Source organism: Hypomesus nipponensis, chromosome 5 (genome assembly GCF_054491055.1).
Source record: "Hypomesus nipponensis isolate SF chromosome 5, ASM5449105v1, whole genome shotgun sequence".
Taxonomy (NCBI): domain Eukaryota; kingdom Metazoa; phylum Chordata; class Actinopteri; order Osmeriformes; family Osmeridae; genus Hypomesus; species Hypomesus nipponensis.
This window is the reverse complement of record NC_140365.1, coordinates 1,723,615-1,737,537: the sequence shown is the minus strand read 5'-3', so window position 1 is coordinate 1,737,537 and position 13,923 is coordinate 1,723,615. Positions and strand designations below refer to the sequence as shown.

General features: G+C 49.4%; 1 protein-coding gene across 3 annotated transcripts; it reads right to left on the bottom strand.

Moving 5' to 3' along the window:
• Positions 1 to 59: 59 nt before the first annotated feature.
• LOC146287696 (ubiquitin carboxyl-terminal hydrolase 2-like) lies at positions 60 to 13,059 on the bottom strand. 3 transcript variants are annotated; one of them, XM_084697538.1, is made up of 13 exons: positions 13,036 to 13,059; positions 11,955 to 12,472; positions 4,309 to 4,356; positions 3,875 to 3,998; positions 3,060 to 3,171; positions 2,780 to 2,890; positions 2,469 to 2,533; positions 2,281 to 2,384; positions 2,096 to 2,176; positions 1,906 to 1,984; positions 1,617 to 1,724; positions 1,120 to 1,240; positions 60 to 843 (listed from the first exon to the last, which is right to left on the bottom strand). In XM_084697538.1, exons 2-13 carry the CDS (start codon positions 12,438 to 12,440, stop codon positions 759 to 761), a joined length of 1,524 nt encoding a protein of 507 aa, XP_084553664.1. In that variant the 5' UTR covers positions 12,441 to 12,472; positions 13,036 to 13,059; the 3' UTR covers positions 60 to 758. The 3 variants fall into 3 exon arrangements, with proteins under 3 accessions (XP_084553664.1, XP_084553663.1, XP_084553665.1); XM_084697537.1 differs by lacking the exon at positions 13,036 to 13,059 and adding an exon at positions 12,565 to 12,657; XM_084697539.1 differs by lacking the exons at positions 11,955 to 12,472; positions 13,036 to 13,059 and adding an exon at positions 7,632 to 8,156 and having other exon boundaries at positions 64 to 843.
• Positions 13,060 to 13,923: the final 864 nt, after the last annotated feature.

Below are 13,923 nucleotides of genomic sequence, written 5' to 3'. Positions count from 1 at the left end.
AAAGTACTGTATTTTTACACACCCATATATCAATTCAAACAACAAGAAATCTTTTTTTTTTTTGTTCTGGTTTATTAATTTATGTTCTGGTTTATTAATTTAAAGTTATGTAACTTTTCAAAAACATTCAACGTACTGTCATTTGTTCTTCAGCGGTTACTTCAAGTAGTATTTTCTGCATTATATTAATTCTCTCAGAAAACAGAGAAGCTTTTATATCATTAGTACTTCAGTACAGCCACATTCTCAATAAATACAAAAATAAAACATATTTAGTTAAAAGACAGTCTCTCCATTTAGCTATGACATCATCATTTGTTCAGACGGTCTCTCCATGCCAATACGTAGTAGCATGGAGGAGAAAACATAGACCACCACAAACAGCTCGATGGTGTTACACACTTCACCACTAGATGGCGCCATACTCAGAGGTCACAGATACTATTAAGAGTACGGAATTCAGTATAATCTGTTACAACATATTTCTGTATGTTTAGACACTAACTGAAAACACATTCTCCGGTGTGCGGTGGACATGCCCTCGTCAAAGTGCATCAAGCAAGTGACACATGTAAAACAAGGTCTTTCTGATGCACACACGTTTGTGTCGAGTCCATTTGATCTGTTGTACATCCATGCCATTAGTCTGTATGGCCGGCCTGCAGGCACTGTGAGGTCTATAAGACCAGTCTATAAGACCAGTCTATAAGACCAGTCTATAAGACCAGCCCTTAATGCCAGTCAGCAGGCTGGGTTGCTCACTGGTGTGAGGAGGAGGAGAGTTCGTAGAACAGCACGTAAGCGTCACTGCTGGGCACCTGACTAGACGACATGGGACTCACTCTGCAGACAGGAAGCAGAGTGCATGTTAAGAGTCATAAACACACGCTAGCAGCCGCTAGCAGATGCTAACACACTATAGCAGATGCTAACACACTCTAGCAGATGCTAGCAGCCGCTAGCAGATGCTAACACAAGCTAGCAGCCACTAGCAGAGGCTAATACAGCCGTGCCCCTAACAAAAGCCGATGCATGCTAAAGGATGCTAACAGACGCTAACATCATGAACACACGCTAGCAGACGACAATGGACACCAACACAGACAGGAAGTTGCGTACCTTGTGTCGTTGTAGTTGTACCACTCCCCCAGGACAGGGTTTCTGCAGTAGGCAGTATAGTGTCCCCCCAGAGTGGTCCCTGAGTGGTTGGATACTGCATAGAGGTTGTACACTGCATTAGCTACAAAGACAGAGGGGAGAGAAGAAGTCACATTAGTTCCCATCTCTGAAGTGGGTAACTATCACCAGATTGAGTTAACCGTTTATTTCAAGGTACTCAAATCCCTTACTAGCCAAGAGAAGAACAGTTGTGGTGTGGCCCTTGTCCTGAACATGTTCAGACATGATCAGACTGGTGTGGCCCTTGTCCTGAACATGATCAGACATGATCAGACTGGTGTGGCCCTTGTCCTGAACATGATCAGACATGATCAGACTGGTGTGGCCCTTGTCCTGAACATGATCAGACATGATCAGACTGGTGTGGCCCTGGTCCTGAACATGATCAGACATGATCAGACTGGTGTGGCCCTGGTCCTGAACATGGGGGAACTCACCACTGCCGTCCCAGGAGAACTCCCTGAGGTCCAGGTCTTTGAGAGGGAAGTTGACGAAGGTCGAGAGTTTGCTGGTTCTGACGCAAGACTCAGAGAAGCGTTTGAGGTCTGGGAGGAAATCCTGGTCAAGGAACAGGACAACTGGGTAGAGGAAACACTTCACTAAACACAACACTAATAACAACAGCTCGTACAGCCTGACACAGCTGTAAGGTAGTCCTGACTGCTCTTAGGACACGAATTACAGAGCAGCTGTAGAGATCGCATCATGAAGCAACAGGAAGGATACGAAGCACAAGGATCTGAGGAAACTTCTGGATGGTGAACTTCTTGGTGCATTTCCTCCTGGTTTTACACCGGCAGCAGGTCTGAGCGGAGGGAGAGACGTGGTCAGGGCACACGGCTGAGGCCGGGGAAGGCTAGGCTGCACGAACATATGAACACAGACTCAAAGCAAACACGTCTGTGTTCAGACTCACCGGTTTCTCATCTCCATCCAACACGTCCTCTCTGGTAAAGAGACGCATGCAGTCCATCACGTTCACCTCCCCCAGGCTCTTCTGGAAAAACCAAGAACGATTGAATGTTTTAAACAAAATACATGTAGTACATGTTCATACCATAAGTGTGTGTGTGTGTGTGTGTGTGTGTGTTTGTGTCTCACCTTAGCGACAGGCAGGGACAGATCCCAGAAGGGATCAAACACAGTGGAACAGTAGCCACAGTGACTACAGGTCAGAGAGCTCTTCAGCTGCCCCACAAACAGATCTATGACACACACACAGGAACACACCGTTACACACTGGTTTACACACACACACACACACACACACACGTCTGCCAGGTACTCACCCACTACCTTGCTGTCCTCTCGTTCCAGGTATCTGCTCCACATCCTCATCCCCTTCTCACTGTCCCTGGGAGCAGAGGCATACAGGTTAGACCCTGACCCAGGCTACATCAGTCCTGTGTGCGTGTAAGTTTACGTGTGTGTAGGGTTAGGTGTGTGTGTGTGTGTAGGGTTAGGTGTGTGTGTAGGGTTAGGTGTGTGTGTAGGGTTAAGTGTGTTTGTGTGTAGGGTTAGGTGTGTGTGTGTGCGTGCGTAGGGGTAGGTGTGTGTGTAGGGTTAGGTGTGTGTGTGTGCAGGTTAGACCAGGACTTACGAGAGGTGGTCGATGTCCTCCATGGGAACTCTCGTCCTCAGCCTCACTCTGTTCACCTCGTTATGGAGCCCGTCCAATAGGAACCTCAGGAACTCCTGGGCATCCTGCTGACTGGAGGAGCCAGAGAGGAGGAGCCAGAAGGTTGATAGAGGGAGAGAGAAAGTGGAGGAAGAGGTTTAGAAGATATAGATCTAAGCAAACGCATGAGCCAAACGGAGAGAGGATGTCGTCACGCCGTGTTGACGAGGATGCTTCGGCGTGTTCAGAGAGGAGCACCTACTTGTAGCCCACAAACTTGGGGGCGTGTCTCTGGATCTGGGTGCGGAAGTCTGATGGGCTGATGGGCTCCGTGGAGACGGAGGACCAGAGAGACTGAGTGAGCTTGGCAAACTCTGGAGAGAGAGAGAGAGAGAGAGAGAGAGAGAGAGAGAGAGGGAGGGAGAGAGAGAGAGAGAGAGGGAGGGAGGGAGGGAGGGAGGGAGGGAGGGAGGGAGGGAGGGAGGGAGGGAGGGAGGGAGGGAGGGAGGGAGGGAGGGAGGGAGGGAGGGAGGGAGGGAGGGAGGGAGGGAGGGAGGGAGGGAGGGAGGGAGGGAGGGAGGGAGGGAGGGAGGGAGGGAGGGAGGGAGGGAGGGAGGGAGGGAGGGAGGGAGGGAGGGAGGGAGGGAGGGAGGGAGGGAGGGAGGGAGGGAGGGAGGGAGGGAGGGAGGGAGGGAGGGAGGGAGGGAGGGACAGAAAGACAAAGTGCAGTGGAGAGAGAAAGCAACAGAAGGAAATAAGACAACTTATTTAACAGGGGTGACATTGTAGGCAACAGCCATAAAGTGGAACATTCAGGTTTGAACAAGCTGAAGAGAGTACAAGTGGAATTGTTAACCATCTCCCAAACGGGGCTGTGTAGATCTCTGTGTAATAAACACCCTTGATCCAAACATGTGTATGCTGTGTGACGTCTGAAGCTAAACATCAGACGATCACGCGTGTGGGCTGGAGTAGGAGCCTCCATCTACAGCAGACAGGCCAAGCAGCACGTCTGGTGACTACTGTCCCAGACAGGGTCAGGGGTCGGTCAGGGGTCAAGGTGTTGAGAGCTCTTACCCTCCATGAGGGCAGCCTTGGCCTGGCAGGCGGGGCTGAGGTCAAAGCGGTGGCAGCCCCTCAGACAGTAGTCTCTCAGCTCAGGGGTGTTGCTCAGGCACTGGAGGATGGAGTTCATGAAACACTGGACAGAGGAAAGGGGGGGGGCATAGAGGAGAGGGGGGAGAGGAGAGAATAGGAGTGGAGAGGGGGGAGATCATTTATAAGGAAGACGACAACAACAACAACAACAGTATTTGCTCAAAACAAACATGCAGGCTGCACACACACCAACGTGTAGGACCATACAGTGATCATGTGCTTGTCTGTAGTGTAGTATAGCACACACACACACACACACACACACACACACACACACACACACACAGCTGCTGGTCACAGCAGACATGTTTGTTTTTAGTCCATAACACAGGTGCTGGTTATGGTGTACTTACGGTGTTGCCGAGGTTACGAAGTCCCACCAGGCCCTGTGCAGTCTTGTTCTGAGAGAGAAACAGAGAGAAACATTGTTGTTATGTTGCAGAATCAAAATGGTTTCCTCCTACACACCTTTGGCACATGGTTAGCTTTAGAGCACCGTTTTACAAAACCCAGGAACACAGCAGGACTCATACGCGTTTACTCTCCTAGGTGTGATGTTGTGTTGTGTGTTTTGCTTATAATTTTCCATTTTAAAAACAGCCGTAGTTGGTTAGTGTGAGACAGGAGTTAGTCAGGTGTTCCAGCACACAAAGTAGTCAACAAAACCACATTGGTGATAACAGAGCCAGCAGGCCATCGAAATCTCTATATGTTTACAGCGTAAAGAGACACAGCACTGCGTCTGAATCTGTGTGTGTGTGGCTATGTGTGTGTGGCTGTGTGTGTGTGTGTGGCTGTGTGTGTGTGTGGCTGTGTGTGTGTGTGGCTGTGTGTGTGCGTGTGGCTGTGTGTGTGTGTGGCTGTGTGTGTGTGTGTGGGTGAGTGGTGCGTGACCACACTGTCACCAGCATCACATGACTCCAGGACTGCTGGAATCTAAGACAGATCTGCTACATGAAGGCGTGTCGTTCCAGGGAACAACACCCCTTCCTAACGTCATGTGATAGGCTCAGATCCCTGTCACTCATAGCTGCTGCCATGGTGACGTCAGACCGAGGCATTGGGGGGGGATGAGTCACAAACTCCTCTGGCTTAAGGATGGTTGATCATCTACCTTCACAGTTATGTAAGGCAAGCAAAAGAACACAGTTTGCTTATGTCATTGTCCTCATCCCTAACCCTGACCATGTTTATAAAGGACTGAGTGAGGGTGCTATGTCAGAGCTGGTCTCCTAGGTCTGGAGTAAATCACTTTTAGCTATGGTGACAGATCGCCTGGATATGACCCAGGGTTAGGGTTGGGGGCTGGGCTAAACTACAGGCCGGTTTAATGGATAATGGGACTAATATTTTCCATGCGTGATCTTCCTCGCAAACCACGCAGATGCATTTCCAGGGATTGTGGACGAGGTCCTGTTGGTTTACAAAAGCTGCTTTCTAGGCAGGCTGGCTTCACGCTTGCTTGGAGCAGAGTTCAGGTGTGACGGCTTGAGAGGGTCAACGAGCCCCACTTTACCACCTCTGCACCCTCACGCACACTGTCACTCCAGCCATACCTCAGGAGTGGCTGACACAACGTGCCTTCCTCCTGTCCATCTTTTTTTTTTACCAGATGTACAGTATTTTAAGGGGTAATTTTTCATGCTTTGTGGGACAGTTTGAAGTGAAGGACAGGAAAGTTTGTGACTGGAAAGGCAGACGGAGAGAGGGGGGGGGTAAGGCCTGCAGCACAGGGTCAGATTCAAGGGCCAGATTCGAACCCGCTGCAGTTAGGCCTCAGCTGACATGATACGCTCACTTGTGCGGTGAGCCAGCAGGACGCCTGCTTGCTGTCCGTCTTGTGTTTGAAGTAACAAGAGAGAGGCAGGGACTCTGCGCGGCTCTCATTGGCTCACTACCCGGCTTAGACCAGAGAATGGAGGCGTGCCATTGGTTGGCACAGGCTGAAGTTAGAGAGGAACGCTCTGTTCCAATCTTACTGTGATGCTGGTGGCCAAACAACCTGTGACTGAGTAACACACATACTCACATACACACACACACACACACACAAACAAACAAACACACACACACACACTTCAGGCATGGTTCTCAAAAGAAAACCAACAGACATTCTTCTGCTCCTGGCAGAATATGTCCTCTTCTGGAACAAACACAGATGTGTGTACACACACACACACACACACACACAGAGAACACTTCTGTACATGCATATCAGATTGTTTTATCTGAACGATAAGGCAGTTGTTAGCATCCTGGGCTGGCGGCAGAACAGCGTGCTCTGCCCAAGCTCATAAAGTGGGGGCTGTTCAGGGACTCCCTCCTACATCAAGATAACGCCAGCATTCTCACAGAAAGGCCCTTATCTCTGAGTACATAGCTGATGTGCACGCCCTAATTGTTACTTTAACACAGGACAGATATGTACGTGATTAGCTGAAGGTGTCTTGGTTATGTAAGGCCTCAGAGCTCCAGGTTATCTATCACCTGCGGGTGTGAGAGAGGCCTTCTGGAAGCAAGGACATGGAGCTCCAGAACATTCTGCCTGTCTCCCACTGTGACCCCCTGGTAGGAGAGGGACAGGGGGGATATTTACCCCTTTAAGAGGGGAGGAGGCCCAATTTGACCCTGTTAGGAGGGGGTCAGTGTGACCTCTGGTGGGACCTCTGGCGGGTGAGGAGGGTCTTTGAGGGGGACAGTGTGTCGATTTGCCTTTCCCTGGGTTCACTTCAAGAAACAAGACTTATGACAACGATGTTATTAATGGGAACACTAAGGTCAAATGTCATAATATATGAAGAAGAAAAAAAGACGTTTCTGTACTATGCCTGCCTCCCACTCTCTAAATAGACTTACACACTATGACCAGGTTGTGTAAGCATAGAATTATGTTTCTAAACTCCTTACAGATGACTGAATATAGGCTTACATTAAGGAGCTAAAGAGAACAGCTGGGACGGCGAAGGTTCTGCGTGTTACAGTGCCCACTCTGTCGCCAGCGTCTGAGAGGACGCCCTTTGCTCCGCGCCGTGTTACATAACTCTGCCAGCCGCGCGAGGTTAACCTCGGGGACATGCTGCAGTCAGCTACCGAGCGCCACAACAACGTATAGGAAACCTTTAAGGACAGTTTTAACAAAATCGTCAACATCGTAATTCCCATTGCACACCCTGTAAACTAAACGAGTTTTATAACAAATCAAGACGGCGTTAAAAGTGCGACTTGCACCGTATCATTCCATTCATCATCTGCACCGATAGGCCACTAAATCTACAATAGTCCTGTTGTAAACCAGTCCTGTAGCAAACCTATCCTGTATTAAACGCCTTCCGTTTGCTCCTACTTTGAAGGGGCTCAACAACTCACGGACTGTGTATCGTGTGCAATGCTTCTTGAATTACAATACTTGTTGCAGGCGTTGCTGAATGTTGAAACCAATCCAAAGCAGTTTCACATCTCGAATTTGAGCTTTTCCCAAGAAATCCGATGCTCACTGGCTACGTCTCCTACGTAGGTGACGAGAACAACATGCGGATTTCTGTCTATAGTCTGTGGAAATGCAACCAAATATGACTGTCCATCAAGCGGCATTAGCACTGAGCCCACTGTCCGTTAGCACTAGCCCACTTCGAATTAGTCTCAACCCCAAAGCGAACACGCTACCGTTTAAACTCACCTTGGCTTGATTGATAAGGAGACCCACAAATGTTGACACCAACATGGATCGCGACATTGGAGGGCTTTTCCGCCGCAGGTCTTGTTTCATGAAGGGAAACGCGGTGGCCGGAGCTTCCTCGGGAACAGTCACCGTGTATGACTGTCGCATACTGGGCATGATGGCGGTATGGTGTCGTCTACAGCGGACGCTTCAATGAATTGTCTGTCGGCGATGAAAAGTTGTCTACTGCAATCGCGATATAACCTGGTCCTGGGTAGGCTAAGTGTACTTGAAAAAAAGAGGTTAATCAATTCTTACGACGAAGCCGATCAATCTAAGTGAAGTGCACCGCCGAGCAGACTTATACAACAAGTCCAGTCTATCCCACGGGCCTGTGGTTGCCTTTAACTCGCACACTGTTGAGCTTGCAGATGCAGAGCTTTATCCGTGTTCCTAATGCACCGTAGGCTACGTCCTTTCGGTAATGTGTGTAGGTCGAAGAACAAACGCGAACCGGCTTGCTCTTTCGTTTTACTACGCACTGCACACGCCCCCTTGGAGTCGGCTCACGTCACGAAATGCCTCACGCTTGTTGAGACGTCAAACGGAGAGGGGGAGAAATTCTCCCATTCACAGAAGTAGAAGGAGAGAGAGACAGCGAGAGACAGCGAGAGACAGCGAGAGAAAGCGAGAGAAAGCGAGAGAAAGCGAGAGGGGGAGGCGCTGGAGACAGGGGAGATGGAAGAGAGATTTATCTATCTGAATGTGTCCACATGATGTACATTACGTCTATATTGGGGGATACATCTTCAGGGTATTTTGTCAACATGAGGATTAACTGGTGTCATAATGTGCATGAAAACATATTGCACGTTAAATATTTAAGTTATTAGACAATTCCTGCATTGTGTAAGACAGCCTCTTTCTCTCTCCCTCCCACTCTTTCTCCCTCCTTCTTCCTTCTCTTTCTCCCTCTATGCTTTCACTAACCCTCACTTTTGCCCCGTGCCCCTATGGCATTAACCTTTGTTACCTAACTTTTACACAAAGATGCTTTCACTAAACCCACCATGACCCCATTCAAACACAGTGTAAGGCCAAACAAACACCAACTAACACCTAGGTTGTGTTGGTGTGGTGTTGGCATTTGTAGGGGCAGTGTGAAAATCCCAGTTATCTGTGGAGAAGGTTTGGTGTTTGTTGGACAGTGTCTGGATGTCGTCCATGAACCCTCATTACAACCCTGGTGGTTAACTCTGGGCCTCCAAGCTACACGGTGAAAAACCACAGGCTGCTGACAGGTGAGAGGACAGTTCACCTGTCCAACCACAGTCCAGGACAGTGCCCATCAACGACCACAACCCAGTGAAAATGTGTTGTTCAGTGAACACAAACACACACACACACACAAACACACACACACACACAAACACACACACACATCCTCTCTCTCACCCACACCCACACCCACACACCCACGTACGTCTGACATCAGAGCAGAGGAGCGAGCAGTGAGTGCTGTGTCTGTGTCACGCACACCCAGCCGTCCTTGGAGAGAAGCTAAACAACAGCAAAACACCCACAAATAGGCAGGATAATAACGGCACTTCCCTGATCAAAGCGAATACAGGATGACTGTGACTGCACTCCAACTGACAGCACAACACTTTACCCTCACGCACCTTACGCACGCCAACACATCTGACTACCGGTAGCTACATTTTCCATTTTCAAACACTTTCATCCAAAGCGACACGCTAACAGTGTACAGACGATCAAGGATCAGGAACGCTTGGTCCTGACAGTAACCACGGTAACGCTTGGTCCTGACAGTACCATGGTAACGCCGGGCTGGGGCAGGGGCAGGGCAGGGGCAGGGGCAGGGCAGGATGCCAGGGGCTCCAGGTCATCAGGGGACAACAGTAGAGCAGTCATCAACAGCACATCTTTCCCAGAGGCCTGACCGACCCCCAACACATCACATCTGTGAGGCCAGGCAGCATGAGAGGAACAGCATGGGCAGGCAGGCAGGCAGGCAGGCAGGCAGGGGCATGAGAGAAGGGCTGGACAGCTGCCAGAGGGCGAGAGACAGCTGAACACACTGAGACAGAAGAAGAGAGGGGAAGAAAAGGAGTGAGATAATAGAGGGAGGGAGGGAGGGAGGGAGGGAGGGAGGGAGGGAGGGAGGGAGGGAGGGAGGGAGGGAGGGAGGGAGGGAGGGAGGGAGGGAGGGAGGGAGGGAGGGAGGGAGGGAGGGATGGAGGCGATAGTTTACAGCGGAACTTCACAGAGGACAGTCAGGGAACAAGCAGACCCAGAATGTGTCCACAACAAACACCTGGGGACAAACTCTCTGGTACCGGCTTGGCTGAACACCTACATGTGTGAATGTGAGTGTTAAAGAAAGAGAGAGGGAGGGAGAGAGAGACAGAAAGAGAGGAGGGTAGAGAGACATAAAGGGAGAGAAAGAGAGAGAGTGTAAAAGAGAGAGGAACAAAGAAAGAAAGAAAGAAAGATTTAGAGCGGTAGTGAAAAAGCCCTCACTTGTGTGTGTGTGTTTCCTTTCATACACATTGCCACGACAACAACTATGTTCTGTTCCCTACGGAACAAGCAGAACCAGCCCGAGGGATGAGGGCAGAATACTGAGTTCCACTGGTGTTCACTGTTCCTCTGCTACAAGGAGCCACTTTGCTCTCCCCCTTTCAGGACACAGAAGAAAACACAGGCAGGCAGACAGACAGACAGACAGACAGACAGACAGACAGGCAGACAGGCAGGCAGGCAGGCAGGCAGGCAGGCAGGCAGGCAGGCAGGCAGGCAGGCAGGCAGGCAGGCAGGCAGGCAGGCAGGCAGGCAGGCAGGCAGGCAGGCAGATAGATTCTGGTGTCTGACCCAGCGACCTTCATATCAATCACCTGAGTTCACAGTCCTAGGATGGGGACTTTACTGCTGTCGTCCCTGGCGACCAGGTAAACTTTATGGTGGTGTCCATGGCTGGGCAGAGTTCAATGCCACGTTAATCTGCTGATTCAGATCTCACTCAATACTGTCAACTAGCAGTAACAGACACACTGCACGCACACACACACACACACACAAACTTCCACTGTCCACCCACATTGAACACACACACACATCCACTTACACACTTGCACGCAACTCTGCCACACCCACACACACAGGCACACACACACAGGCACACACACACAGGCACTCACACACAGGCACACACACACAAGTACACACACAGGCACACACACAGACACAGGCAGAAAAGTAGGTTATGGTTAATCATACGGTGGGGTTCAAGTTAGTCAGCTAGACTCCTGGGAATCCTGTATGTTAAAGGTGGGGCTCTGTCTTCTAGGCAACAGCCCCTGACAACACACCTTGGTGATGAGTAACACAACTTGCTATGGATCAGATCACGACTACTGGAGGAACGTCAATCATAGTGATCAAGTGAACCACACACTGTATTGACACACAGAACAGCTCACAAGACGAAAGCCAAACAAACAAGCAAACAGCCATTGGTTGAACAAGGGGGATATCATAAAACGGTTGCCTTGCCAACGGTCACTCCATCATGTTGCTGTAGCCAGATCCAGGGCAAACAGTTACGCTCCCAAACTAATCAGAAACAGATTCCATTAAGTACTTGAGTAGCTCTTTGTTCTTGCAAATTTAACATGTAAGCTCCACGAAAATACTGTTATTACTATAATAACACAATGGACGTTTGTTTTTATTTCATTCATCGTTAAAAGAGACTTAAGGAGTATGTGAATCAGAGTTAACTTATTCTTCACCCCAAACTGGGAGTGAAAGCAGCTTAAGGTGTTAACAAATAAACACTGCCATCTAGTGGCATGTTGGGAGAACTGAATGTACAGATCAGTTACTACCGCCTCGACTATTATATTCTGACCTGACCCACCCTAACCCTCCCAAGAGAGTTTATACATCTCAAATAACCCAAGTCGAACTGTTTCTCTCTTCAGGTTCTTCCTCTCTCAGTTGAATCCACCTAATCTCTCACAGGCTCTTTTCCTGTCAACCATCACAAGAACGTTACACAACGTAACCACCACAAGAACGTTACACAACGTAACCATCACAAGAACGTTACACAACGTAACCATCACAAGAACGTTACACAACGTAACCATCACAAGAACGTTACACAACGTAACCATCACAAGAACGTTACACTTCACAATCAACACAGACAGTTCCGTGACTACCTAAACACGATCAGCACTCTGATCCCTGGTGTCCGGTTGTGCTTTCTACGCCCACTCTTCGCATGTTGCTTTTGGATTAAAACGTCCATACCTCATAGCTCCAGAGCAGGGGGCCATAGCGATCAGTGCTGCCCACCTCCAGCCGTCCTCTGGCTGGGTTGGGTCTCCTGGCGAGAGGGGCTGGCTGGTCCCACAGCCCCAGGGAGGTCAGGTCCTGGGTCAGACCGGACTGGCCGGCTTGGCGGTGCCGGTGGGACAGGGGGGAGCAGGCCGCAGGGGGCCCCAGGCGAGAGGGGGAGGGGCCTCGGCCACCTCTGGTCGCCACCAGGGCACGGCTGGAGCTCTCGCTGCGTCTACCCACCGGAGGAGCCTCAATCCTGGGGAGAGAGAGGAGAGGCCTCCCCCTCTCTGGCTCCAGCACTGGTAGGCAGCCCAGGTGTCTGGAGGCGTGGTACCTGGAGGAGGAGGAGGAGGAGAGTCCCTGGGAAGGGAAGCTCCCAGGGGGCTCGTAGGTGTGGTAGGGCCCCAGCAGGATGGGCCCTGGGCTGCATCGCAGGCTGGACGAGATGCGGGACATGCTGGAGGGCTCAGCGGAGCGGGGAGGAACACCTGTAGGAAAGCAAGGGTTTGGGTTTTAGTCATGAAAAACACTTCACACACACACACACACACACGCACACAAACACAAGCTGAACACTCACCAAATGCTCTAGTACAGTCTGCTATCCATGTCCATATACAAGACTAGTCTCCAACGCCTCAAACTATGGATGTAGAGACTGAGCACTACAGTGGCAGTTGATGTTGCTAGTGTACTAATCGAACACAGCTCAAACGCATTGTAGCCTATTCTGCGGTTGCTATAAACACACTGACCTGCTGCTAGACAACAGCAGTCTGTCGTTGCAATAAAACTCTTCACGCGAGAAAAAGGCGAACACCCGGTCGGATTTACCGGCGTTAGATTTACTTAAGCCAGGTACATCGTGACAAAGACGCTAAATCTGTCTCTAACCCTCTGCACACGTCTTCTGGAACCGCTAGAACTCACAGCTAGACTGTACTTTCCGCTTAGCTGTTGCTGTTGTTGTTCAGGTCTTAAAATAGATTTAAGATACAGACAACTTGGGATACTGTTGAGAGAGGATGCGGTTAAAGTAACGTTATCCTACCTGTCTCAGTTCCTCACGTGTCGCTCGTCCCGTCCACCCAGCGGTTGTCTTGGTGACATGATACAGGTGAACCCCCCCCCCCCCCCCTTAGCGCGTTTGGTAACGCGCTAAGTGTCCAGAGACAGCCCATTACTGATGTGACACTACTTGATTTAACAATAACAGATGTTTCGCGGCCAATGCAGTGAAAGCGATAAAGGATGAAGTGTCTTAGTGGTGCATTTTTTCAATAAAACAATAGTTTGATACATAGTTTTGGGTTAGGATTAGTTTTAAATAAATTTGAGGGACAGGAAGGGCAGTGAACTGCAGTTCAACTACTGTCAAGCAAACTAATCAGGTGCGCTATTCAAAGTAAAACAAATAAATGTGTATACTTCGACATATTATGAGAACTGTTCAGTTTATTTCCGTGCTTTTCTGACATATGACAGTAACTCTCAAATGAAGTGAATACTCAGATGTTGCTATGGGTCACTTGTACGATCCAAAGAGCTTATAACAAATGCATCACATACAGTATCATATAAAAAGAATCATATCAATTTAAACTGTACATTTTGTACATAGTGAAAATGTAACAAGATGTCCCCAAACAAGTCTCAATGGAATAGCGCACACTTTTTGCTGACATGCAAACCTTGCTCTCGTCAGGGTTAGAGGCAGAGACAGGGTTAGAGGCAGGGGCAGGGTAGGGGCAGTATCTGCGCAAACCACAACTAAGTCTCTGACCATGATGTGTAATATAATCAAGATCAATTAAAAACTTTATTCACCTGTTATTCTGGATAATTAAGAAAATAAGTACAAAATAAAAAGCACTTTGGTATGGGCCCTAGATAGAATGGCAATCAAAATGAATTGGCTTGGTAACATCTGAATGACTTT